The 25,325-nt window shown below is 36.6% G+C and overlaps 7 protein-coding genes across 12 annotated transcripts in view; 4 read left to right on the forward strand and 3 right to left on the reverse strand.

The window, feature by feature from the left end:
* Positions 1 to 3,136, forward strand: part of ASPP (Ankyrin-repeat, SH3-domain, and Proline-rich-region containing Protein) — a 74,897-nt gene extending 71,761 nt beyond the window's left edge. For both annotated transcript variants that reach the window (XM_066388860.1, XM_066388861.1), the window contains 4 exons: positions 21 to 626; positions 1,702 to 2,281; positions 2,333 to 2,532; positions 2,587 to 3,136. In XM_066388860.1, the coding sequence (XP_066244957.1) occupies positions 21 to 626; positions 1,702 to 2,281; positions 2,333 to 2,532; positions 2,587 to 2,625 (1,425 nt within the window). In that variant the 3' untranslated portion in view covers positions 2,626 to 3,136. The remainder of the gene's footprint in view (positions 1 to 20; positions 627 to 1,701; positions 2,282 to 2,332; positions 2,533 to 2,586) is intronic.
* A 372-nt stretch (positions 3,137 to 3,508) lies between these two features.
* Positions 3,509 to 3,945, reverse strand: LOC136408098 (vacuolar ATPase assembly integral membrane protein VMA21 homolog). Its single transcript, XM_066388899.1, has 2 exons — positions 3,758 to 3,945; positions 3,509 to 3,706 (listed from the first exon to the last, which is right to left on the reverse strand). The coding sequence occupies exons 1-2, from the start codon at positions 3,864 to 3,866 to the stop codon at positions 3,558 to 3,560; spliced, it is 258 nt and encodes an 85-aa protein (XP_066244996.1). The 5' UTR covers positions 3,867 to 3,945; the 3' UTR covers positions 3,509 to 3,557.
* Positions 3,946 to 5,174: 1,229 nt separating this feature from the next.
* On the forward strand, positions 5,175 to 10,461 carry UBL3 (ubiquitin like 3). The gene is made up of 4 exons (XM_066388897.1): positions 5,175 to 5,555; positions 6,051 to 6,159; positions 8,534 to 8,698; positions 8,952 to 10,461. Exons 1-4 carry the CDS (start codon positions 5,526 to 5,528, stop codon positions 9,014 to 9,016), a joined length of 369 nt encoding a protein of 122 aa, XP_066244994.1. The 5' UTR covers positions 5,175 to 5,525; the 3' UTR covers positions 9,017 to 10,461.
* Positions 10,462 to 10,646: 185 nt separating this feature from the next.
* Idh3a (isocitrate dehydrogenase [NAD] subunit alpha, mitochondrial) lies at positions 10,647 to 13,707 on the reverse strand. The gene is made up of 6 exons (XM_066388891.1): positions 13,555 to 13,707; positions 12,897 to 13,117; positions 12,277 to 12,618; positions 11,969 to 12,218; positions 11,754 to 11,916; positions 10,647 to 11,700 (listed from the first exon to the last, which is right to left on the reverse strand). The coding sequence occupies exons 1-6, from the start codon at positions 13,579 to 13,581 to the stop codon at positions 11,630 to 11,632; spliced, it is 1,074 nt and encodes a 357-aa protein (XP_066244988.1). The 5' UTR covers positions 13,582 to 13,707; the 3' UTR covers positions 10,647 to 11,629.
* Positions 13,708 to 13,892: 185 nt separating this feature from the next.
* LOC136408082 (PWWP domain-containing protein 2A-like) lies at positions 13,893 to 19,724 on the forward strand. 3 transcript variants are annotated; one of them, XM_066388862.1, is made up of 13 exons: positions 13,893 to 14,288; positions 14,480 to 14,612; positions 15,959 to 16,055; positions 16,120 to 16,204; positions 16,255 to 16,373; positions 16,434 to 16,647; positions 16,697 to 16,848; positions 17,035 to 17,193; positions 17,252 to 17,362; positions 17,418 to 17,542; positions 17,604 to 17,829; positions 17,998 to 18,185; positions 18,241 to 19,724. In XM_066388862.1, exons 1-13 carry the CDS (start codon positions 14,143 to 14,145, stop codon positions 18,424 to 18,426), a joined length of 1,941 nt encoding a protein of 646 aa, XP_066244959.1. In that variant the 5' UTR covers positions 13,893 to 14,142; the 3' UTR covers positions 18,427 to 19,724. The 3 variants fall into 3 exon arrangements, with proteins under 3 accessions (XP_066244959.1, XP_066244960.1, XP_066244961.1); XM_066388863.1 differs by having other exon boundaries at positions 16,437 to 16,647; XM_066388864.1 differs by having other exon boundaries at positions 13,894 to 14,128.
* On the reverse strand, positions 19,723 to 21,761 carry betaggt-I (geranylgeranyl transferase type-1 subunit beta). 2 transcript variants are annotated; one of them, XM_066388890.1, is made up of 5 exons: positions 21,352 to 21,761; positions 20,630 to 20,916; positions 20,411 to 20,574; positions 20,048 to 20,365; positions 19,723 to 19,994 (listed from the first exon to the last, which is right to left on the reverse strand). In XM_066388890.1, the coding sequence occupies exons 1-5, from the start codon at positions 21,459 to 21,461 to the stop codon at positions 19,842 to 19,844; spliced, it is 1,032 nt and encodes a 343-aa protein (XP_066244987.1). In that variant the 5' UTR covers positions 21,462 to 21,761; the 3' UTR covers positions 19,723 to 19,841. The 2 variants fall into 2 exon arrangements, with proteins under 2 accessions (XP_066244987.1, XP_066244986.1); XM_066388889.1 differs by having other exon boundaries at positions 20,048 to 20,574.
* Positions 21,762 to 23,573: 1,812 nt separating this feature from the next.
* Hpf1 (Histone PARylation factor 1) lies at positions 23,574 to 25,188 on the forward strand. Of its 2 annotated transcripts, none has more exons than XM_066388885.1 (4): positions 23,574 to 23,772; positions 23,825 to 24,531; positions 24,583 to 24,783; positions 24,834 to 25,188. In XM_066388885.1, the coding sequence occupies exons 1-4, from the start codon at positions 23,641 to 23,643 to the stop codon at positions 25,168 to 25,170; spliced, it is 1,377 nt and encodes a 458-aa protein (XP_066244982.1). In that variant the 5' UTR covers positions 23,574 to 23,640; the 3' UTR covers positions 25,171 to 25,188. The 2 variants fall into 2 exon arrangements, with proteins under 2 accessions (XP_066244982.1, XP_066244983.1); XM_066388886.1 differs by having other exon boundaries at positions 23,579 to 23,772; positions 23,843 to 24,531.
* The last annotated feature ends 137 nt before the right edge of the window (positions 25,189 to 25,325 follow it).

A 25,325-nucleotide genomic window follows, 5' to 3' on the forward strand; every position in this document is an offset into this window, starting at 1 on the left:
AAAAATTATTGTGTGTGCAGAAACCTATAAGCAGCGTGGCCCCCACCTCCATCCAACACAGCAGCATTCCTTCAACCGTGTATCAAACTTCATCGATTAAAGTACAACCGGTAGAGCCGCAGAGTACCACTAAAGCGCCGTTTTTGCACGGCAGTCAAGTGCAATCGCCTCCTGGAACTTTATTGTCTCCTCCGCAGTCTAGCAGCACTCCTATTGGAACTCCAGAGGCCTCCCATGACAGTACACCAAAACCAGCTTTACCTCCCAAGCCCGCAATCAAACCCCCTCCAAGGCAAACTCAGATATTCAACGAGGAGCCGGCCAGGCCTCCTCCTTTGCCTCTCACCGAGCCTCCAGAAGAGAAGGTTTCCCCTGCGTTGGCTGCTAAACCGCTAGTTGGCCAAAAGCCTCCTGCGATTGAAACCTCTAGTAAATTAGCCCCTAACGCTCAATCTGCCGAGATGATCATTAAGGCGAAGCCTCTGAACTTTAAGAAACAGCCCCTGAGCGAGCAGCCCAAGTTGCGCAGCCTCGCTACTCATTCCAACAAATTGAATGGGTTAGTTTTGAATAATAATAGGAGGTTGCAGGAGGTGCCTCCGCCATTTCAAAACCAGGAGTCTCAGGTGAGTGGATAATCGAAAGTTTTGTTGGAACAACGTTATAAGCATCCACTGTAATTTTTTGGGAGATAAGAATGGACGTTTTAGTTGATTACTGTTGGGAGAGGGCTAAAGCACTGTTAAAACTTTTGTACAGGTATCACCAGTTCAAATGGAAACATAGGGATTGTGCAAGTGGGAGAAGGACCGCATAAGGTTTAACGTGCCTCCGAGAAAGACCAACAATGCAGTGGGCGGAATCCGGCAGGCGTCTCCACTTCAATGTTTCGATTAATATCGATTTGGCTGCTCTCGCGGCTATGGAAATTTAAAAAAACTGCGATAATAAATTAAAGCATGCATAAATACGCGTTTTTACGTATTATCCTTTAACGTTCCCAATGCGGCGGTTGATCGCTATTAAACTTCGTTTTAAACAGTAAACAAACCTCGAAAGGCAAATGCTGCCGGCTCAGCCTTCGACCCACCAAAAGATCATAAATATCCAAATATCAGCGAATTCATTAACGACGCAACTAAGTTGTAATGGGGAAATGTGTAATGATTTATAAATAATTAAAAATTCGAAAGTAATTTAATCCACCACTAGAACTTACATTAGTAAAAATTTTAAAACGGTGAGAGGTCCGGCAAAACACTGGATTGACTGTCCACTTTAGCCGCTAGTGTCTCAACCCATTTCATTGGTCTTTGTCGGAGGCATATTAAAACTTATGCGGTCCTTCTCCCACTTGGACAGTTTCTACGTTTCCATTTAAACTGGTGACCTGTGTCTTTTTACATGGAGATTAAGAAATGAGAGATTTGCAACACATGTTACTCCCCCCGTTCAATGTAACTGCCCCAAACTTGCTCCCCTTTAACATCCCTAAACACCCTTTTATTAATAAAGTTTTTCTCATTGCCAGCTTTCCCCTGTTAAAATGCGTAATTCAACTTACTGAAACTAATCCCACGTAACATTTATGAGCCCTATAAAACATTTCCTGAATCCCAACAGTTCTCATCAGTGTGCTTGATAGAATATAATAGAAGTTCCCGTTAGTTTTTATAAATTTCTACGATTCATTTCCCGCAGGGATCGACGCTACAAGATAAACTATCAGACGTTAACCATCAAGAACCTGTATCGAAAGACGAGACAGACCGAAGCTCTCGCTCTTCAGTTGACGACACCAGCAGCATAGACTCCAAAGAACCCAAGGAGGACAACGTTATAAAGCGAATCAAAAAGGGCAACCTCAAGCAAACTGGTAAACACAACTTATCACGAAGAGTCAGCTTCGACCCTTTGGCCCTTTTGTTGGACGCCAGCCTCGAAGGGGAATTGGAATTGGTTAAAAAGACTGCTACACAGGTACCAAACCCTAGTGCCGCCAATGATGAAGGGATCACAGCCCTGCATAATGCAATCTGTGCTGGGCATATAGAAATAGTAAAGTTCCTGGTGGAGTACGGGTGCGACGTAAACGCGCAAGACAGTGATGGGTGGACGCCCCTGCACTGCGCAGCTAGTTGCAATAATTTGATTATGGTGAAATTCCTGGTGGAGCATGGAGCTTGTATTTTTGCCACGACCCTCAGTGACCATGAAACTGCGGCGGAGAAGTGCGAGGAGGATGAGGAAGGGTTTGATGGGTGTTCTGAATATTTGTACAGTAAGTATTTGATGTTCTTAGTGAGTTGTCGATTAATTTTTTGCTGTGCAGGTGTGCAGGAAAAGCTGGGAATTTTGAATGCAGGGACTGTTTACGCGGTGTTTGATTATGCGGCACAGCAGCCCGATGAATTGACTTTCCGAGCCGGCCAGCAGTTCACAGTTTTGCGCAAAGGGGATGAAAATGAAAGGGAGTGGTGGTGGTCCAAATTAGGGGACAAAGAAGGATACGTGCCTCGAAACCTACTGGGGGTGAGACTATTAAAGTGACGATTTAACAACTATATTAAACATTCTATGTTTCAGCTCTACCCAAGGGTCCAGAGAAATGACGAAACTCAGTAATATATTACAATTTATTCTTCCATAATAATTGTATTATACTCAATTTTCCCATTTTTTCTAAACCAAAAAAAGACCACAATCCTTGCCAACTTTACGTTCTCATACAACCACTGCTTTTTTAAGTTTTGTCAAAACTTATAAAAATGCAATAAGGAACATATCTTCACCTAAACCTTGGCTCAATATAAATATTTGTTATATTCAGTTTAAGGGTAAATTAATGAAGTTCTTTTATATCCTTATAATGTTTTAATTATAAGGTTCTAAAACAATAATTTCAGACATGTCATTGCACCTCTTAAGATTCTTATTATCAGGTTCATGTACACCTGCAATGAAAAAGTCTCTTTATGCCTATTTAGTTATGTAAGTTCTGTAATTTTTGTCTCTACTAGTTATTGTATAATTATTGTAATATTGTTTTTTAATATCTTTTTGAATCTTGTAAATATATAAATATGAAGAATAAAGTTTATTTACAATGCAATAAATATACTTCAATAAATTTTAATATTGGGTTTTGTTTTATTACTTTACTCACAAAAGCCTTTTTCTGAAACAATAATCAACCAATCCAGATTTTTATTTCCAAAAACCTTTAGAGAAAACTTTCCTTTAATTTGTCACATTTTCATTACAAAATGGGAATGAACATAAAACACTACTTTCCTTAAATAAACAATACCAGACCTTCAAAAAACTAGAAAATGCATTTTTACAATTTTAAAAAAATTATTAGTAGCACTTCATCTATAGGTTACTTTCATTTTTTAGAAACTTACAAAACTCCAACAGCGATTTCTGATTTTTATAAACCCTTAACACCCATACACTTCATCACAAACACACTATCAACTGATTAGATTTGTATAATAACTAATACTACTTTTCAATATACAAAATTCAGCAGAGTTTAAAACCAGATCACATGACTAGTCCACCTTTTCGGCTGGTTTTGCTTTGGTCTTGTCACTCTCTGAATATGCCCTGTATATGTACATCCCAAGGGCGATATGCAACATAGTCACAGCCAAGACCGCCGACCAAACATTACTACTAGTGCTGGAAATCCCCAAGATACCTAAAAGGAACACAGAGAAGAAATTTATGATGCTAATTGTGGTTTATTTACCTTCAAAAAAGACAAATTTTGTGAAGAAAAAGGTTAAAACGGGAGATGCTAATATGAATATTGAATATGCCAGGACTGTTTTGAATACTGCAAATTGGGGCTGTTCCATTTTGGTTAATTTTACAAGAACTTTTATTTAGTTTTGAAATAACTGTGAAATGATTGCAGTTTTCATGTATCTATAATCTAACCTCAATTTATTTTGACGTTTAACATTGTTGTGGCGGAGCCAGCAGCGCGGTGCAATGTCACCCGTCTGTTAATGATAGTGACAGTGCACTGCGAACCAGAGCAACATCTCGGTTCTGTAGAGAACTAAAACAACGGCAGGAAAACATTTTCCGTAACGGTTTCCGGGAATACATTCTGGATAGTTCGATCAAAAACCATATAAAACCGTTGATCACACCACCAACAGTCTCTTTCCTCTTTTGGGCCTCGTCTCCTCCACATGTACTCCAACTGGTAACAATCATATTCTGTACACAGTAGATATAAGTTTATTCTAAGTTTAGTAATAAAACATATAACGTTCCTGTTTTATGAATTCTGTGTGGCAATCCCATTTCTGACACCCAACGGAAAACGCCTAGTGATTCCATACATCGACAACAGGACATTGTCAACTACTTTTTCAGCCATGAGTGGAAGCAAGACATTGTCGCAGTTAAGGCTAGAGGTCACCACCTACTAATTTTGTTACACTAAATGTTTAACAAATTATTAAATTTGTACCATGTGTTAATATGGTTAAGTCGAATTTTCGGTTTCTTAAAATTAAGTTGAAAATTATGTATTTAGATGTCAGTCATATTTTACATTAGCTTTGTCTAAAGTAGTCTAAGTCTAAGTCTAAGTGTATAAAGTGCTAAGGAAATTGTCGACATATTTATTTAAACTTTGTGAAACAATATTTCTTTAGTGAAAAGATGTTGTAAAAATGGGTAATTAACCTTCCACAAAATATCTTTTTTTTCTAGCCCTTTCTAGTCCTAGACGACATGTTATTAATATTGAAAATACGACATTGAGAATTTTTAGAAACATGTTGCAGTTACAAACGTTGAGTCTCGTTGAATCGGTGTGAACGGGTATTGCCTTTGTGCCCTACACCTCACATAAAAGAAGTTATAAATCACACTAGTTTTAATTTGTTGGCCAACTTGCACTACTGATTAGCACTAGTGCATCATTGCCAGTTCTAATTATAAGTTAAATAAATGATCAATGTTAATTTATGAGAGTATGACCATCTGTTCGTAATGTGATAAGCCAAAGAAAGACGCCGCTATTCGCTATACTGGTTCCATCTCTCGATGAACCCCACAGTTCTAGTTACGTCAAATATAATAATGACATTTCTCTGAAGGTCGCTATAAAAACAATTGAACAAAGAACGACAATGCGATTGGTCTGAGAAAGTTCTGACAGTGCGCATTCGCCAATGCAGATTGGAAAGAACGATTTGTCGTCTGCAGTGAATTGCATTGTGTTTATTATTTTTGGTAAATTGTCCCATATCTGGTGAAAATTCTCTCATCGTGAGCGTACTGCTGTTGCCAAAATCAAATCCCTCCAAAGCAAATCGTTCCACCCAGCAGGATTGGGGCCGCGCGAAGCTGCAGGATGTTTGTTTTGCTGGGCCCCTGAATCATCAAAGTCAAAGTGTACTATCTGTCATGGTGTAAAAATGAGTGTGTTAAATTAGTTTCGCGAAGGTTTTCCCCAGCTTAGAAACATTGAAATTCATGCTCTTCTGGTGATAACAATGTCTAACAGGCATATTCCCGCGGACAAGGTAAGAACGGCCTTCCAAACCAACCGCACCCTTTTCCTTTCTAGGCTAGAAACCTGATTAGAACACATAAGGCGACCTACATTTTCACCCTCATTATTTCACGATTTTGATGTGAAACTGTTACTTGCATTGTTTTCCTCTACCTGGTGTAGAATTCTTTTATTTCTAAATATATTATTTATCTATGAAACTTTCACTGTCAACTAACTGTGCTTGTAGTTAGGGCCAAATGTCTTCAACACTGTACAGTGTGGTTATTCTTTTTAGTTTCTCTTTAATTGAGTCAGAAAGCAAAAATAAGGAAGCAGCAATTTGTGGTGGATCTGTAATTATTCTTTGAGCAACTCTACAAACTTGACCTCCATATTCTTGTATAGTTTCATCATTGAGAATGAGTAATGTAATAATTAAGTGTGTAAATTTATTGAATTTCTTAGATAATTTAGGCAACATCTCATTATTTTCTTCAGGTTTCAAGCCTTTCCTTATTTCCAGATAAACCTGCGATTAATCCTGGTTAGCGGCAAGACAAAGGAATACCTGTTTAGTCCTAGTGATTCTGCAGGAGACATAGCCCAGCATGTTTTTGATCATTGGCCTGAAGGTATGTTGAAAATATTCCAGTGTATGCAGTTCAACAAAAAGTTATTAAAACAATTTTGGTGACCAAGTGATTATTGGATAACCCTTAATTTTAAATGGGTCTAGTATCATTCGACCATCAACATTAGACATTTTTAGAAAGTTGCTAAGGTTACTTGTTTTAATAAGAATAAAGGCTCCTCACTCCTTGTTGTTGCAATGACAATAGACTGAAGCGTAAGTAAAATTATGGAAATCTCAAAGAACATATGATTAAGCATTTATTAAGGAGGGCTAACATTTATTCCCACTTCTAGTTTGCTGAAACTAGTGGTAAGTTTTTTTAATTTATTTGGAATCCTGCATACTTCTCTACCATACTTTATTCGTCTTAACGTCACCCCTTTAATTATGTATTACAAGCTGAGTTTTGCCATTATTGAGGGACGAAATTCATTTTATCAGAGTAGGTGTAGGCACTCATAATGTAAAAGGTTAAGAATTTCATATTTTTGAGATCCAGCCCATTAACGTTACAAATGAGTCAACTTTTTGAGCTGCAGACACGCGTTTTGTTAAAATTAATTTCATGTCTTAATAAAGCAACAAATATAAATTTCTTACACAGGGTCAGAAAGGTAATTTTAAGACGAATAAAATACACAAGAAAGATATACAGGCGTCCATATAAATTTAAAAATTTAGGACCAATTCTGGCTAAACCAGAAGTGAAAATAAATGTCAGTTGGACTTAATAAATGCTCTATCATGTATTATATATCTTTTCTCTAAATTTGTTAAGCTTATATCTCTTATGGTTTCCAAGATTTCTATTCACTACCATTATCTTGGACACACTATATGAATTGGAAAAAAGTGTGGCATGATTCAGATAGTTGAATTAGATTTATAACGGATTATACGATGCTTAACATAATATGATTTGTATTTGCGCTTCTGCTAAAAAAATCGTTTTTTAATAAATCATGCTGATTTTCTAACTAGGTGTTGCAGTTGTCAGTTTTAGATATATTAAAATGCACCGTTTATTTCAAAATTTTAATGAACATGGAGAGAGATCTATCGACTTGTCTTCAATGTCTTCTTCCAGAACATTTATTGTTCTTGCTCCCGCTAACAACGTAAATGTTAGAAGACATATGTTTCTTGTAGAAGCACCTCGTGTACGGACGTTTCATTTTTTGTTTTCGACCCGACGCGACCTCTTGCGGAGGGTAGCAGAATCCCCGATTCTCGAGCCACTTTCCGCTAGATGGCTCACTTGCGTAGAATTGTACATGACTCTGCGCTGCCTTGGGTTGCGTTACATGTGTTACAATATGCGCCTGGCCTACATATGGCCCTGAATGATCTCCCGTCCAGCTTTATTATTTGGTTTTGAGTGCTTTGAGTTTTGGATTTTATTTATTAATTATTATATATATTTTGTCGTGCGATCTGGACTCGCAATTCTGGATTAAAGTTTAAGGCACGACTTGTGCTGTGTCTTGTTGTTGGGGTCTTTGGTTTCGGTTTCCCTTTGTTGCATTATGCTTTTATTCGTTTATTGATCAGGAGAGGCCACTCCTATGATTTGATTTCCGTATTACTTTCCTCGATATTTCCTTGTTAGGCTTCTTTTCGTTGTTCCGGATCCAGAGTTGATTGTCCGAAACATGTTCGTCACTCATGTTGTATTAATAGTTACAAAGCCAAAATCTGCTATTTACTATGAACAGAGTTTCGACTCACAGAGGACATCGAATCTAAAGAAATAGTACACAAATTGTGTACTTTTTGATAGCGAAAGTATTGGGGATCCTGCTTAGAGACGTTCGAGCCGCAACTGAGGAATTGGGCTTCAAGCAGTTTCAAATTTTTTTAGACTTCAGTATACCGGAGAAACGTATTATTAATGTTGGAAATACAGTGTGTCTACATAGAAGTTGTACTGCTAAGTAGGGCCGCAACAAGTCTGGCACCCAGAGCTGTCCTCCAACCTCGTTCCCCAAGAACGGTACTGCTGATAAAAGGTTCTATGTGAACGCCTTTTTCGCACTATACATTTTAAATCTGAAATAAACAAACGTTCCAGAACTCCCTTGCGATCGAGTTAACCTAAGTAGCTTATCAGAAAAACTTCATGTTTTCATTGAAGATTTAACAATTTTTCCTTTTTGTTAGACTTCCTCTAAAGACAAATACGTATAAATAGCCTGAAGGCTTTGTACAGCATAAGCAAAAATTCTAAGCCAAAAGAACGTTACAAAGGGAAGTTACTACTGAGACATTTTAAGGTCTCACCGATTCAGTTCAATATTATTAATCCATTTTTTTGGGATGGTCACCATTAAAGATTCATTATTAATTAGAGGTAACAAAAGTGTTGTTTCCAGACTGGAGTCAGGAGGCAGTGGCCAAGGCCGAAATACTTAGACTCATTTATCAAGGGCGTTTTCTGCATAGCAACGTGACGCTCGGAGCCCTAGGATTACCCTTCGGAAAAACAACAGTAATGCATTTGGTCCCTAGGGAAAACCTCCCCGAGCCCAATTCACATGGTAAATTCAAACAATTTCTATAAACCCTTTTTGGTGGTTTTTTTTTTATTATTCAATCAATTAGTTTTAATTATTCTGCCAATATGCCTATTAACATCCAAAACCAAAGCGTTAAAATCAATTATTCTAACGTTAATGGCGTTCACTTTATCGCTGGTATTACTGGCAATAAAACTGTTAAGGTTGATGGGAAATTAATGCATCTTTGACTGACAAATAACACTTGAAATTAATACATTATTTAATTTCACAGATCAACGACAAAAAAGCAAAGGTGGTAACAGTAGCTGTTGTTCAGCCTCCTGCTCGATCTTGTAATTAAGACATCGTCGTATTCTGGTTCAATACTTACCTGTTAAATTGAAAATATTCTATATATAGGTGAAAACTAGTATGATTAAGGGGCGCACGCATAGTTTGAATGTGAGGGAGTGTTTGCGAGATATTATTTCCTGTCTGGAAGTGTTTCATTAATTGAATTTGTGATATAATCATCAATGTAAAATATGATACTCATCATGTGCAAGGTTGCCCAAACGTAGACTTGTCACAGTCTCTAGCACTCGCTGTTTAATGTACATTAAAAATTATAAACGCTACATACTGTAAGTACATATTGTTTAAATTAATTATTAGTAAAATGTTGTTTAATAATTGATTGATGTTTAATAGGGTTTAACTTAGAGCAGGGGCACCACAAGGTTCATCGACAAAGAGATTACACGCCAGCAAAGAATAATTATCAGTTTTTTAAGTAATGTGATACAATCCCTGAACGATTTTTCGCGCAAGGTTGAAAGCTGAAATTAGTACCTTGATGATTAAATTTAAAGGATTTTTTTTTTATTGCAGTTAATTAATTTTGCAGTATGTCACAGACAATTAACGGTAATCATTCGTGACAAAAAATCATTGTTAAAAGGAGTGATCTTGTTAAGCCTCCCTCGAAACGAAGCTTTAAATTTAGAGTAATTTCGAAATATTTCAAAAGTACATAAAGAGAGGACGTTTGAAAAATGCCTGTACATAATTATTATTTAAAGAATACTAGTTTATAATACTTAGCACCGATTCCACGATCAGTCTTAATTAAAAATTGGAGCTCGAAACTGTAAATAACAATAAAAGTCCATGTTGCTTCAAATAGCTTTAAGGTGCATTAGAGTAGTGCAATACTGAGAACAAGCTCCCCAACATCATTTTTCCTTCAGACATTGTAATTTATTAGCAATATTCAAGTGGTGTCTATAACATTTGTACATAATACATGTAATTAAGCGACTTCTCTTATCTATGCCTAGCTTAAGTTGTAGAAACTTAAAAATAAAATTAGATTCCACTGTTTAAAATCTAATAGTTGAATTACCCTTAACAATGGATTCAGAATGGTTTGTTTTAACCCCCTAAAGGGCATGTTGTGATGTTTATTTTTATTGCTTCTATTCAGGGGTTGCAGATTAAGGATATTGAATGTTGATGCTGCAGTTTATCTTGATTTGTGGGAATTTTCAAAGCGCTACTTTTGAAAGTCCTTTTTTGTAGACGTTTGTTTTTATTTCGAAAACATCACTATCGGAATTTACTAGCCGGATAACTACTCTGTGTGTAATAGCTGTAATTTATATATACCTATTTTAAGCTAAGCCTAAGAATTTTTGTTATTGTAGCGTTACTTTGACTTCTCATAGATCGTATTAACCTGAATGTTTTGGTAATACACTTTATAAAGATATATTATGTGAAAATAAATTATGTAAAAGCCTCGCATTGGTTTTATTTCGCTTAGAATCGTTGCCGTTATTTGGTGAAAACACTTTGTTCACCTTATCGTCTAGGTTCTCTTAGTAATAAAGTTAAAACACAAGAGGACATTTAGCCCTATTTACCCGCTACGTTTCACCGCCTAATCTTTGTTGTAGTGGCAAATTATGTTTGAAATAAAAAACAATTATACAATGAGATGATTTATTTAACGCATAATAATGAGAATACATAAACATAAAAATCACACACGGGAAATCATTCGATAATAATCGCATTTGAAAGAATACTGAAACGTTCTCTTTGAGTTAAATATTATGGTAATTATCTATTTAAACACTTTTATCAATTAATTCGATTATAAGAATAACTAAACGATATCGGCAATAAAACTATTATCATTTTAAATCACTGTTAGATTCATTTTTACTTTACCTACAAGATTTAATCAAATACCTATTCTCATTTATTTATATACAAAGCCAATAAAGGCTCCCTATCGTTCAATAATCACTTATTTTTCCAAGAACTTTTGTATCCTGAAATAACATGAGCTGGGACATTGGTTTTGTTAACATAGAAAGCATATTAAACACGATTATCTCTCAAAAGATCACGGGGTTTTACTTTCTAAGGGTATTTTTAAATTAATATATTACAAGGGAACTAATAATGAATAAATAAATAGGTCTATGGTAATTTTTTTTTTGGCTTACTTACTGGTAAGGCCTTTGCTATTTGACACCACTACTGTAGGTAAACGTAAATTGGTTACCGTCAGTTTTATAGGTTCACGTAAAATAAATCTGATGGTTAAACTGAGGAATCGGTCGATAAAACAAGACCGTTCCTAAATTTAACTCAAGATGTCAAATGCCACCAGTTTAAGGTTGACCTATAAAATTGACTGTTATTATAACTACAATCAGGTAATAAAAGATACAATTTAAATTTTCATATTCCTACTTAAATTCGCCAGCAGGAAGTTTTTGGCAATTTAATTTTTGCCTTCAATAAGAAACCAGTCAATGGGTATTTACACAGCTTCATACTGTCGGTAAATACAATATAAGCAAGACGTCCAGAGCAGCTGTCAAACAACCAAGGCCCTTATTGCTTTATAACTTAAACGCAATGATATCCCTGAAGCAATCGGAATCCGAAATTTTTTTACAACTGGGTGATTTTGTTGCAAATTTCGTTCGTGAACTCTGAACATTTGGCTTTGCCTCCCAAATCACCTGATAAAAAAACCAATTGCACACATATTCCTTTTCCCATAAATTATTCTTACCTGTGAGGTACTTTGCCTCCTTAATTGTGGCAAAACAGGCCCGCTCAATTTTGTCTGCATAGGGATTCAATTGCATATACCTTAGCATCATCACGGCCGAGAGCAACAGAGCTGTGGGATTAGCCTTGTCTTGACCAGCTATATCTGGGGCTGTTCCATGCACCTAAACAACAGTTTTCTGTGACTTTTTTCAAAACAGAATTTTTTCTCCTTACAGATTCAAATAACGCTCCATTGAGGCCGATGTTTCCTGAAGGGGTAAGACCTAAACCTCCAACTAAACCAGCGCACATGTCTGACAAAATATCTCCATACAAATTAGGCATTACTAAGACGTCATATTTTGATGGGTCTTGAACCATATTAAGACAGACAGTGTCGAGGTATTTTTCCTCAAACTTCACATCTGGGTGCTTCTTGGCCATTTGGCGACAGCAGCGAAGGAACAAGCCATCAGACATGCGCCTGTATAATCATGATTCAATGAAAATTTTCCACTTCTAAAACTTCTGTAAAAACTCACATAATGTTGGCCTTATGCACTGCAGTCACTTTCTTCCTATTGTTGTCCTTAGCATATTGAAAAGCAAATTCGGCAACTCTCATTGAGGCCTCTTCAGTAATGAGCTTGATACTTTGTACAACACCATCAACAATTTCATGTTCTATTCCTGAGTATTCACCCTCAGTATTCTCTCTAATTGTGACCACATCAACATCATCATAGAGAGTCTTATAACCCTCTAAGCTGCGACATGGCCTTACATTTGCATACAAATTAAATTCTTTTCTTAAGGCTAAGTTAAGAGATCTATGGCCTTTACCCACTGGGGTCATAAGTGGCCCTTTCAGACCCACTTTGTTTCTAGAAGAAAAAGAGAGAAATATTATTCGCATTTCTCAAAATTGGTTTATATAGCAACAATTTCCTTAGGTAAATGAGTCACATAAAAGATAATAAGATCACTTGAAACTCGTGGCTGATTATCAAAATTGAGTCACTACATTTTTCATCAGACAGTTTTATCTAAGGATTACAATGATTTAGCAAAGGTCATTTACTTATGATAAGTAGCATCACCACGACAAACATTATTTAAGCTTAGGAACATTACAATGACATAATAATCACAATATGAATACCTGTTAACTGAGTCAATGGCAGCCTGTGGAATTCCAAATTTTCCATCTGGACCTCTGACTGGCGTGACATCCACTGCTTCCCAGTCAATTGGGACTTTAGCTGCCTCAAAAATCTGTTGAACTGCAGTGGATATTTCGGGGCCAATACCATCTCCAGGGATGAGGGTGCACTTTTTTATTTCGCCGCTGTAGAGCCGCGAGCCAAGGGGTTTGTTTATCACCTGATTAATGTTATGTGTTATGCAATAGGAGGGAAATTTGGGGTGCACACCCCACACATGTTTGTATACAAGGGAAATTGCATGTGATAGGTTATATGAAATAAAAATCTACAGCCAGAAATAGCAATTAATTAGATTTAAAATTGGAACATTTTTTTCTTAAAGCAGGCCGATTTCTGGCATGTGATATAACCTAGAAAGCTTGGGGGCTTTGGGTTACATAACACTTAGAAATTCTTACATTCTCAACAGGGCTCCCTTGAGGGTTCTTAAAGAGGAACTTGAAAAGCACATTGAACAATTCATTCACTTTCCTTCCACTGAAAAAACCAGACATTCCTGAGACTTTTTCGCACCCTCAGGCACTCACATTCGCGACTGGACAAAGGCAGCGAAACAGCACTGGCATGCAATAACAGTTGATGGAAATTACTTACCACTTTCTTGAAAAACTGTAGAGCCATTTTGCGCTGTTATATTCGAATTTCTTAATTAAGTTCAAAGCGAAAAACCCCTTTTATTTTTGGCCACAGTTTTTGGCACCCTTCAAAAACAGTGAGAAGTTGACAAGTGCCTATTTGTCATTTCCTACCTGACCAATTACAATGGAGCACGATAGGACTGTAGCTATCGCCGCGTTTATGGTTTCAGTCTATTGTCCTCTTTTAATTCGTGCTATTAATCAGTGCAACAAAAGAGGATAGAAGCTTGATGCTACATAACAATTTATTTAACCGTTGTAACCTGGAACAAAAACTTCACTGGTCACTGTCAACCGTCGAACATTTAATTTTGGAGGATAATTTTGCAATTTTTTTGGCGTTTTGCGTTTATTTAATTTTTAAATTTTATACAAAATTTAAAGGAAAAACGATGCAATGATGAGGGGTTGAAAGGAGAGTCAAGAAATCTCTCCAGTTTCTCAGGAAGAGACGTCAAGGCCGGAGTTTCAACTGGAAATAAAGGAAATTAGCACATAAAGACGACCCCTGAAACCACAGATATTTTCCAGTTAGTTAACAAATATGGCGGACCCAAAGGGGGATATAACTTTGTTGAAAAAAACTAACATTTCCGTGCATGTAGACGAGGTTTTGCCCGATATTTTAGTGGTTACATACGAGTTCGGACTTACGATATTCAAGGGCGTGCTACTAGATTCTACTAAAAGGTATAGAACACTGTTTTGGGGCCCTCAAAATTTACACTAAATCTACACCCTTTTTGGATCTTGGATACTTAATCTCAAACTCTAATTCTCTACTTAAAGTGAGCTGATAACAAAAGTATTCCTATTGGGGTCCTATTGCTTCTCTCCATTTTGTATATTACTCATTCATGTAGGGCTATGTTTGCTTGTAGGAACTTGCCCTGTGGTATTTCCAGTTTAAATCCAGCCTTTAATGTTCCGAAAAAACCAGATGATGATCCATTGTATTCAGTTAATCAGAGGTTTGCATACTTAGACCCAAATGCACCAAAGAAAAAAGTTCAGGTTAGTGTTAGAAATTAAGTTTTAAAAAATTATTGATTGAATCCGTCACCCCCCTGGCGAGCATGTCGGTGATTTTCGTAATGTTAACATAGAAGCTCTTATACATACAAATTTATAATGTGGTAAAAATCAAATAACCTCTTCTACATGCAAAAATTCTCTCAATAAGAGCAACATGTCCAAGGTAGAATCACTTAGCTGTGAACATATTTTTTTTACCACAGAGCCTTTAGAACAAAATTCTTTCTCTAATTTCACACTTGATGACTGTTCCGCATATTTTTGGGATCCTGGTATTGGGTTCTCTAATTGTGGTTTAACTCTTTTTCCAACCTCCCCAGATTAGTCATCTTGCACGCATTGTGTGTATTTCACCAGGCAGGGGGGGGAAAGGTTAAGGACAGAAGGATGAAAAGGGAAGAAGGTTGAGGAAACATTGTATAGAAGCCATGGGTGTGGTTCTTATCTCACATATTTTACACTGGGATCAGATCAGTATACTTTACATTGTTTCTTTTTGTGAAGATGAGTAAAGATTCTCACTGCAAAAGAAGCTTATGAGATTCATTATGGGTCTGGGATAAAAGGACAACTATATGATGCCCTTCTTCATTCGAGTTTTTAACAGTGCTTTTTCTACATATTTTTGAATGATTGATATAGGTAAAGCAAAACATTGCTTTATGTGTGGCTCAGGGAAATGTCCATAATTATGATACACAGGTTAGAAATTACCTTATTCCCCTTTAATGGTGATTGAAAAGGTGTCAAGACATCTGTGGATACTGGGCCATAAATTAATTATTTAATTTTTTAATGTTCTACCTCCCCTTTTAATATTATATTCTTTAAGCTCTTATAAGAAAAAAAAGTATCTACCTAACAAGTGCGGCAAATGATACTTTATAACACGCTGATTGCAATAGAAATGTGATATATGTCTTAATTTCTGCGACTTGTCTACATTGGTTGATACGGGATCTAATTTAGGGTCCATCCCCTTTCCCTCTCCTGGGTACCCACGCTTTAGCATGGGATGGCCTTCTTTATTTACTTTCTTAAAAACTTTTGTATCCCAAAAGTTTTCTGCATGTAAAGAGTAATCATTGAAATGAGTCTCAAGTACATACTGAAATACCAAAGGCATGTCTTGGAAGAGTCTAAGAGTTAGTTATGTGTTTCTTTGTAAATAGTAAATTGTTTAATTAACATCATACATTTACAATTGTTCGCCTACTATGAGCTTTTTTTTAATGGTTACCCGTTATAAGCCAAGATTTCATCAATTTCACGCATTCATTCTCACACACTTAAGTCTAACAATGATTCCTCCTAACCCTTTCTAGGTACCAAATAAATATAAAAACAGTAAAATGACAGTAAGACTGAGACCTAGACAAGTACTGTGTTCAAAATGCAAAGGAATTTGCAACGAAAATTCAGGTATATAAACGCTGTGATTAGGACTTAATCCCCAAATCTAAAGTGTTTAATAATTATGATACAGAGAATGTCTCCAGAAAACGAAAATCTTCAGAAATTACTCCTAATCCGCCTTCAGCAAAACGTGCGAGCGATGCTCCCGTCACAAGGCAAGTCCAAAGCTAATATGTGACAAAATCAAAGTAACCATATTTTCTAGGTCGGTTAAAAACTATTTAAGTGCGAAACAAAAGCTTAGAAGTTATAGCCAAGAGGAGGCGGAGGAAAATACTAAAAGGTGTAGTAAAAAAACTGAGAAAAGCGAAGAAAGAGACCTAGGTAAGTTTGTTGTTGTTCAAAGCCTAAGAAATAAGTGCTTATATAATTCTATAATGACAGTAGCAGAGAATCCCAATTGGGTTGATCCAGACACGATACCAACAAACAAAAAACCTTTATCCAATATTGAAAACGAACCTCAAGAAGACCCGTTGTTTATAAAGCATTCCGACGAACATTCCGAACAGTCTCAGCCAAATACCGAAAGCGTCAAGCAAGTGGTGTTTCAGCAGCCCACTCAAACGCAAGTTTTAAGGGTTGCAAGAAGGAACAGGTAAGATTGTTCCTATTATTTCAGCCCTTACTCATTTGTGATATATTAGAAAGAAAAAAAGTACGAGTACTACCGATGATGAGAGCTCAGCGGGGGACCAAGGAGGAGCAAGTAGCTCCTTAAGTGGGAACACTAGAACCTTGAAAATATCTTATGGCCCACAAGGCGAGGGGACTGTACTTAAAATCCCAGCGCAAATAGGTTACTTGATTTAATTTTTCTATTGTTATACTTTGAGTAAATGTTTTTAATACACTTTACCTCAGCGTTCTTTGCTGTTTTGTTTGTCTTCTTAAACGCAATAGAAAACTTATAGCAAGATAGTTTATATTGAGCAATAAATAAATAGGACGTAGAATAATGTTCCTAATTTCCACGCACACACAGACAACATTGCTGATGATGACACTGAGGAGAATTTCAATATACCAACACAAGGTGTTTCGGTGAAGCTGCTCAACACTAAAGCGGCCAGGAAGGCGATGAAAAGGGCGAAGAAGGAGGCCCGGAGGAAAGTGTTGCTTGGGGGGAGCCCCCTTTATTTGGGTATGTTTAAATTTGCCTTTTAAAAAAGTTATTAGGTAAAGTTTGATGTTTTATAAAGGTGGGGCCTCGCCTAGATATTTGGCCAGTCCTGGGGCGTCTCCCAGGTATGCTTTAGGGAGCTCTAGCCCCCGGTACACTGTGGGAGCCGCTTCACCGAGGCAAGGTTTAGGTAAATATGTTCCATTTATAAAAAAACTCGAGATTTATTATTTATGTTTTATTAGGTAATAATTCTCCAAGGTACATGATGTCGCCGTATGAACTGGCAGTTCCAAGGAGACGCAAGCATAAGATGAAACATAAAAAAAAGCATAGGGATGATAAAGACAAAAAACACAAAGAGAGTGAGGTAAAGTTTATCTTCTTAAGAAGAGAAATGAGTTTCTAGAGGCATTCCTCTATTTTCTCAGGTAAGTAGTTCGACTCCGGAAGACACCAAAGAGCAATGCATGACTCAGAAGCTGTCAATCAACCTTAAAAGGTTGAAAAATACCTACACCTCTTGTGCAACTCCAGAGGACACCACCTCCAGTTCCGATGAGCACAGTGAGGTGGTGCCGGATTTTCCACCACCCAATCCGCCATTAATGTTGCGCATCAATGCTCAGACCCTTGCCAGTGCACTTGGAGCTGATGGTAAGATACTATTGATCACAGTATTAGTACTAGTAAACCTAAGGTGTCGAATCCCTGCAATTACGTTCTTGGGGGCCTTTTTTGCCGCTCAATGGCCTATCTTTTTTATGAAGAGGAGTTTGGAACTTCTCTAATATCATCACAACGCATAATTAAGGTTTTCTTTAGGAGTTCGTCTGTTGGTTGGTGACGTGGTATGGGGAAAAATCCACGGATTTCCCTGGTGGCCAGGAAAAATCCTGACTATCACAAACTGTAACGCCCAAGGGCCTCAAGCCCACGTTGCGTGGTACGGATCCTCCACCTCAAGTCTCATGCAGTGCGATCAACTCAGCCATTATTTGGATAATTTTAAGGTATGTTTTATTAAAGATATTCGCGAAGGATTATCAAGGCTTGATATCCACCTAGATTCGATACAACAAAAAAAAGAAAGGGCCATATAAAGAGGCGATCAAACAGGCGAGTGCTGAGGCCCGAAAAAATTCCGAAAATCGAGTGATGCAGCCATTGGGTAATTCCCCCTCGCATAATATTATTCCCCAGGTGGTGCCGCCATCCCTGGCTTCGCCCCGAGAAATTGACGTGGCTTCTTAGGGTCCAGGACAAGAATTTATAGCGGTTATTTGTTACTCAGGATTACTATTAAGTGTCTCATTCAAGATTTAAAAATTGTATCTTACTTTGGAACATATCTCAAAACTTATATACCGCAAGTAATGTTTATTATGAGATCTTTGAAAAACCAATACGTTCTAGTTACCAACTCTTATTAGCTTTCTTGAACTAATTTCTAGTAGCTGTGCCATCGTTTCAAGAAGTAAAGCAACCCACTAAGACACTGTTATTATTTTAATCTTTTGTAGTTATCTATTGTACGTTGCAACTTGTGTTTTTGGTGGTTCCTGTTTTGATATTGGGAGCTAACGGCCCCTTTTACCCATACATATAAATGTGTCGAAGGCTGAAGTACGGTACCTCGTATCCCGCAAATCACCGAAAGTGAGATTTTACTATTTTACTATTTTTCAATTTTTTTTGTATTTACTTTAATCTGTTAGCAAACATAGTAAGTCATAAAAAAAATTGTTTACGTTATTAAACCACATAAATACACAAACAAGATCAACTCGTTCGTAGGCGGCATCAATATCCATTTACTTGATTTTATTTGTTACTTCGTTCAAATTACTTTATTTAAATGGAAAAATGTTCTATACGTTTGAGACGGATTATTCATTTTTTCTTTCTAAATAACGCTTTACACACGTTATTGTCAGTTAAAACTAAATGAAAATAATGTTTACGCTTTGGCGAGGGCTTGGTCGAACGCTTCTTAACGTTTTGATAACAAATCTTTTACCGTTTTTGGTGTCTCTATATAGTGTGCACTGCCATTTACCCCCCCCCCCCCCCCCCCCCCCCGGACGTCCGTAACTATTCCCCTGATTAATGACTATAGACACACACTAAAGAACTTTTGCAGTAAGTTCAGTTTATTTTCTTTAGAAGAACATCCGTGGCGGACTTGGCTCATTTAGCCATAATTCACGGCTCGGACGTTCTAAATTTGTTCCAAAATGTTGAGAGTTGCTAAGCCAATTCTTTACAATTTTATTACTTATTTCATATTCATTGTACCTACTTCTGCATAAGTACTAAAAATTCTAACTTAAATAAAATTAGTAGGTCATTTTGCTTTCCTGTAAAATGTATATTTTGCAATATGCCAGGTATTGTACTCAGGCCGTTGTAAATTTTATGACTGTATCGCTGATAAGTGTTAAATTGTATGTTTCCCAAAATTATTTTTATCATACAATAAGATGTCTGTGATTTTTTATTCTCTCGGTATAAGCGAATGAGGGTGAAATAAAATTGAGGATTCTTTGCTATTTTGTGTTTTATTTGATACAAACTCTGCAAGAAAAAACATCGAAATACGCCTCGGGGAGGTCGATAAAAATAATAATAAAACTAATCACAGTAGTTTCAACAGCTTTTACCCTGATTTAGTTCCACCTTGCGTGAAGATTCTTCAAGCGATCATGTGTACGCTTTGTACAGTTAAGTGCCGGAAACATCTCGTTCAAATTATCATAGCGCATTAAGCTCAGTCCTGCGAGTCCGAAATATGTGTGCATTGGATCGGTACCTGAATTTACCTGCGATGACGATTTAAATTAAAAACTTAATTTATAATTAGTGAGAAACTGACCCATTTACAAAATCCCCCATATTTGTCCTGGGTCATTAAAACAAAGCCTGGATTCTCCTTAGACTCTATAAATTGATAGGCATTCAGTATTTTCAATGCTCCCCCCGTCCAGAAAGAATAGCAAGTATCTGAAGGCTTATTAGGCCTACCATTGAACCCTATATCAAAACGGAATAGCAACCACCTCCTCAAATTTCCTATTTGCATTTTAGAAAGTCTGTGAAGGTTATTGCTTAATGCTAAGGCAGCTATGGCACAGAAAGTGGATCCGCAATGGCTTTCTAGTCCTGGGCCTTGTCCAATTCCCCCATCATACGACTTTAACCAGCATTTCACAAACAATTTTTTTATTATTAAACTTACTATGCTCTTCAAGATGAAATCAACCATTCTCTCAACATCAATACCACTCCAGTCATTAAGAATATATGATATGCTGCAGGCACAGAACACAAACCGCATGTCATTTTCAGCTCCTTCTATTGCCCCTTTAAATGAGCCATCTTCCAATTGCAAAACCCTTAAACCTAAATTACCTATATCGAACAACCACTTTAAATAAAGTCTCTAAATTAAACATACTTTTTACAATTTCTTCGCGATTTACACGCTCTAAATTGTCGCCTAATATTAAGAGACTAAGCAAACAAGAATAGGTTGTGGCTATGTGTCCCCATTTGTAAGGAGCACCTTGGCCTCTATTTATACAGGTATTGACAGTAGTTGAGCCTTGGAAACCGCTGACAGGATCATCTTCTACTTGCAAACTGTATAGCCAATCTATCATTTCATGTTTACGCTCTTGGGGAGTTTCTTTTATGTCATCTAAAACTTCCAAGCCAGAGACGCAGAAGAATAAAATTACTGATCTGAAAAAAAGAAAAGTAATAGCTAAATAGGATATCACTAACATGGAACACTGAGAGGCAGTTTGCTGAGGCATTTTTGTGTATACATTCTAGATATTACAAGGTATTTTTAGATATTTTGGCAAACAAGAGTTTCATCAATGATCTACCCCTGTGGTGGAAAAGTATTTTCTCTGTCTCTTCCTGGGGGTTGGTTAAGACACAGTAGAGGACTGATACAAATTGTCCCAGTTCAATTTAATACAAGATAAATTGTTGCCTTATACTATAGTGTTTTTTCGGAAAGTTACTAAGGCCACTTACCTGAACAACTGTTGGTAACCTCAGGTTACTCTACACTTTCTAAATCTGGAGTAAATTGACATTCCAAAGTTCACTTGTGACTGAGTTAACCTGAGTAACTTTCTGAAAAAGCCCTATGAAATGCGGGTTTACCTGTTTGTATCCATGTTTGATAGAAAGGAGGGTATTTGGTGGTGTAGGAATCCATTAAGATATTTTTTGTGCAATCCCCGGTCAAAGTCTAATACAGGCAGTGTTCCCATTTGGAAAAATGAGGAAAAAATGCCCTTTTCTAATTCCGATAAGTTGCAGTTCTTGTAATTATTGTGATATCTAATCTTAATCAAAGGTGCCAAGCCACACCTTCACTATATTTGTTTAAAATTTGTCGCTATAGATTCTAGGAACTCGCATTTTGTGCGTTTGGGTTAACTGTTAAGGAACAGTTTTTAACTAATTGGTCTGTAGGTAATCAACTTAAAATCAATTGCAGTTAATTTAACATATTAAAAAAGTAGTTATAAGCAAATTGACCCGTCACAACAAGTCTTCTTTTGGATTGATCTCGTATATGTGACGTCACAGAACAGTATTCAGCTTGGCTGAAGGAAAACATAACCTAAAATTCCTAAGTTTATATGAGAATCCGAATAGCTCATCGCTATTTTATGGATCTTTATTAAAATTTCACAGTTTATTGCGTTTTTATTAAAAAAAAATCGGATTCTGCCAAGAAAAAACAGTAGGCTGATACAACAACGAAGAAAAACTAATTTTTATGTAGACCCAAGTACTTCGGGCGAACTCCGAAGGCCAAAAATAGTGGACAAAGAGGTTAACTCCTAACCTTCGAAAATGGCTAATGTACGGACACGAAAGAAGTTAAGCGGACAAAAAAGCTTCAGGCAATACAGCAACCTTGTGGTACAAACTGCGCCAGAGTGCAGACGATGCGTCGACATAGATTCCACAGAGTATTTTCGCGAGGCATTTTCAACGTCCTTAATTTCACGCTCAAAGACACAGGATGAGAGCAAGAGCGAATGCATTAACACTAGAAAACCTGCTGGTTGAATGATGGGAGGTAAAGTAACAAGGAACTTATGCAGCAATGCCTTCTACAATATTATGAGAGAGAAAGGAGGAAACAACCAAGTTGACTCGCAATTAGCAACTTTCACACCCTGACATTTTATCCCTCAGGAACAGATTTGGAGTTGGGGAAGGTTGCCTTCAAATTTAAGATTTTAGTGAGTTGGCTACATTCCCAGTTGCTAGAAGATCAGGCTGAGTATCTTTAGAGTTTCCTTGTGAAAAAGGACCCAAATCCTTTAGCCAAGAAGTAACCATTGACCTGACAATAAAGCATTTTAATTATTGAATCCAGATGTCAGGATATCATCTCATAATTCATGGTCTTCACTATTGTGGTGCCCCAGGATGATTTGCAGATTTAAGGGCCAAATAATTGTGTATTTGCTTACTTATTTAAATATTATATTTTATCAAGCAGATGATTATTTATTAAAGCAGTATTAATGAAACACACATATAACAATAAAAGATGTTATAAACTGAGACCAATATTTCTAGACCATTCACAAAATACCCTTATTTGGAAGAGTTTCATATAGAGAAAGGCAGAATAAATGTAGATCTCTCAGTATATGTCAACTGGTAATGAAGATTTCATAAAGGATCTATTAAAAGAATTATTTGAGAACAGAAAGGTTTTATTGTATTAGCTATGCCATTTGAATTTCTTTTATTGCTGAACTATTTGATTCGTGAAAGTTTTAAAAAACCTGGAGAAAGTCAAAATTATAGAGTTGTTTAAGAAAACGCAAGAAACAAAGAGGAATATTTGCTATAAAATATCAAAAAGTTACTATTGTACTAGTAAATTCATTGGTTTTAATCAATTTCTGTTCACTTCATTATCTTACTCATAAATCGAACTATTATTGGTATACAGCAAATACTCTAAATTACGCCTATCATAACATTATTTAATCATACAGCTCACAATAAGCACCATCAATATTGTGACCCAAAAGGCTTCTGCAGTGCTCAAAAAGACTGCTCGAAATAATAAATTCACAGACACGCATGTTATGATTTTCCGTTATGGATAGATTAATACATGCAAGTATGCGTTAGGCATCTGGTAATTTTCATATTTAACGTTAAATTTGATTTAAATGATTATTTTAACTATAATTGCGTTAAAAATCAATGTAAACACAGTTTTGTTATTCCTCTTGACAATCAGCTGATGATGATTTGACGGGCGATGTCACGCCATGACGCAATTTCTTTGTTGTCAACATACTTAAGGAACTCCGTTGTTTGGGGGTTTGGCGGGATTCGAGATTAATAACAAATTCAAGTACAAAAAAATTCTTATTTAGAATTTTTACCTTTTTTACACCTGAAATAAACATGGCCGAGACCGGCGCTACAACCGTTTCAGATCAAAATGTGAATGACCCGAGAATGGCCTGTAAATACGGGGTAAGGTGCTACCAAAAGAATCCAGTGCATTTGCAAAAGTACAAACACCCACCTCCAAAAGTAAGTTAAAAATGCTATTTCTTTAGAGCCCTAAACCCCTTTTCCCTTTCAGAGGGTTTACCCCTTTCAGAGAACACAGAAAGATGAGACGCCTGTTCAACAACCAACTAAAAAGTTTAAATTTGATGATGCTCGGCAAAATAATGTCCCAGATAAAGCTCAAAAAGATATTTCAAGGAAATCCCCTGAAAGTGAAGACTGTAAACCTCCTAAGACAAAAGATGATATTGTAATGGACCCAAACAATGAAGCAGCTAATGCCAATTGTGAAGTTCCAGAGAAAATCATTAGTGATATCACAGGCAAAAACTCACCAGTGAAATGTGATCTTTCTCTTGAAAGTGCAACCATAAACTCACCAGGAAACTGTGACCCTAAGATTTTTATGAAACAAAAGTTTTTAGTTGATATGCCTACAGACTTTTATGAATTTTGGGACTTCTGTAAAAGTCTGAATGAAAAATGCCCTGAAGAAGCCTTTAAAAGTGTTCATCTTATCTTAGTAGGTCCCTATGATGTATTGGCAGGAAAGTTTTATAATACACCTTATCAATCTGAAGAAAACTATTTAATCCACTGGAGATACTACTATGACCCTCCAGAATGCCAAACAGTTCTTAAAGGAGCTGACAGTACTGGATATCACCTGGGTTACTATAGGGATTCTCCAAAAGAAGATCCAGCATTTTTGGTAAACAATTCAGCGAATGTTGATGGATTATTTAGAGTTGTTGGAGATAACATTTTTGCCGCTGTCAAGTGAGTTTATAACTCAGTCAATTATTTCTTAAATAAAAAGTATCTTTTTAGTATCTATCTTGAGGACTGGAAGAAGAGTTGTAACCCTTTTGAGAAGATTACAGTTAAAAACTTGCATCGCAAATTGAAGAAGAGAGCTGAGCAACTGCAGTTAAATTTACTTGAAAAGAGCGAGAAAATAAAAATTAGAGATAAGAAAATTGTTTTTAGGAGCTTTAGCAAGTTAGGAATTGTAATTCCTTATAATAGGAGGTAAGACTCCTCAATATCCAAAGGTGAGAAAGTTAAAAATCGCATTTTAGAGCCCAAGTAGGCTATCGCAGCTTGAGTGTGACAAACAAACAACTCCAAAAAATGCTCACAGACATTGCCGAAGCGTCACCTGAGCAAAAACGGAAATTTTTGTCCCAGCTTCAAGACATCATAACTAATGTAACAATAGCAACAGATGAGTGCGATTTTGGTGCAGGGATTGAGTTGGGCTTGGACATTTTGGCCCATGGAGTTGATAGTTTGAATCGAACTATTGCCAGCTGTTTGAGCACTAATTATAGACTAATAGATAGAGAGGAATTTGCGAAAATTATTGAGGCCCATATGAAAAATAGGAAAAAAGGAGTGGATTTGAGCATTGTGTGATCAAATAAAATACGTTTGCGTCTTTTCATTTATTTTGAAGGATAATATTATGTTTGAATCTTTATTGTCGATAAGAGAAACACTTATTAAAAAGAATAAATCGAAGGTTGCTGCATTATTTCCTCGAATGGAAATTGTTACACCGTAACGTTGAA

Source organism: Euwallacea similis, chromosome 4, assembly GCF_039881205.1.
Source record: "Euwallacea similis isolate ESF13 chromosome 4, ESF131.1, whole genome shotgun sequence".
In the NCBI taxonomy this organism is placed as follows: Eukaryota; Metazoa; Arthropoda; class Insecta; order Coleoptera; family Curculionidae; genus Euwallacea; species Euwallacea similis.

What these genes read in the sequence shown, in the direction of transcription:
- LOC136408098 (XM_066388899.1), bottom strand. Translation starts at nt 3,866, where the DNA reads ATGGAACAGCCCCAATTTGCAGTATTCAAAACAGTCCTGGCATATTCA. An exon ending in AAAATTTGTCTTTTTTGAAG is followed by an intron (nt 3,707 to 3,757) that starts GTAAATAAACCA and finishes TGTTCCTTTTAG; the next exon opens with GTATCTTGGGGATTTCCAGC.
- UBL3 (XM_066388897.1), top strand. Translation starts at nt 5,526, where the DNA reads ATGTCTAACAGGCATATTCCCGCGGACAAG. An exon ending in GGCATATTCCCGCGGACAAG is followed by an intron (nt 5,556 to 6,050) that starts GTAAGAACGGCC and finishes CCTTATTTCCAG; the next exon opens with ATAAACCTGCGATTAATCCT. An exon ending in CCCCGAGCCCAATTCACATG is followed by an intron (nt 8,699 to 8,951) that starts GTAAATTCAAAC and finishes TTAATTTCACAG; the next exon opens with ATCAACGACAAAAAAGCAAA.
- Idh3a (XM_066388891.1), bottom strand. Translation starts at nt 13,581, where the DNA reads ATGGCTCTACAGTTTTTCAAGAAAGTG. An exon ending in GTGCATAAGGCCAACATTAT is followed by an intron (nt 12,219 to 12,276) that starts GTGAGTTTTTAC and finishes ATGATTATACAG; the next exon opens with GCGCATGTCTGATGGCTTGT. An exon ending in ATGGAGCGTTATTTGAATCT is followed by an intron (nt 11,917 to 11,968) that starts GTAAGGAGAAAA and finishes ACTGTTGTTTAG; the next exon opens with GTGCATGGAACAGCCCCAGA.
- LOC136408082 (XM_066388862.1), top strand. Translation starts at nt 14,143, where the DNA reads ATGGCGGACCCAAAGGGGGATATAACTTTGTTGAAAAAAACTAACATT. An exon ending in CTACTAGATTCTACTAAAAG is followed by an intron (nt 14,289 to 14,479) that starts GTATAGAACACT and finishes GTTTGCTTGTAG; the next exon opens with GAACTTGCCCTGTGGTATTT. An exon ending in AATTTGCAACGAAAATTCAG is followed by an intron (nt 16,056 to 16,119) that starts GTATATAAACGC and finishes ATTATGATACAG; the next exon opens with AGAATGTCTCCAGAAAACGA.
- betaggt-I (XM_066388889.1), bottom strand. Translation starts at nt 21,461, where the DNA reads ATGGGAACACTGCCTGTATTAGACTTTGACCGGGGATTGCACAAAAAA. An exon ending in TCAAACATGGATACAAACAG is followed by an intron (nt 20,917 to 21,351) that starts GTAAACCCGCAT and finishes TCTTTTTTTCAG; the next exon opens with ATCAGTAATTTTATTCTTCT. An exon ending in TCGCGAAGAAATTGTAAAAA is followed by an intron (nt 20,575 to 20,629) that starts GTATGTTTAATT and finishes TAGGTAATTTAG; the next exon opens with GTTTAAGGGTTTTGCAATTG.
- Hpf1 (XM_066388885.1), top strand. Translation starts at nt 23,641, where the DNA reads ATGGCCGAGACCGGCGCTACAACCGTTTCAGATCAAAATGTGAATGAC. An exon ending in ACAAACACCCACCTCCAAAA is followed by an intron (nt 23,773 to 23,824) that starts GTAAGTTAAAAA and finishes TTTCCCTTTCAG; the next exon opens with AGGGTTTACCCCTTTCAGAG. An exon ending in AACATTTTTGCCGCTGTCAA is followed by an intron (nt 24,532 to 24,582) that starts GTGAGTTTATAA and finishes GTATCTTTTTAG; the next exon opens with TATCTATCTTGAGGACTGGA.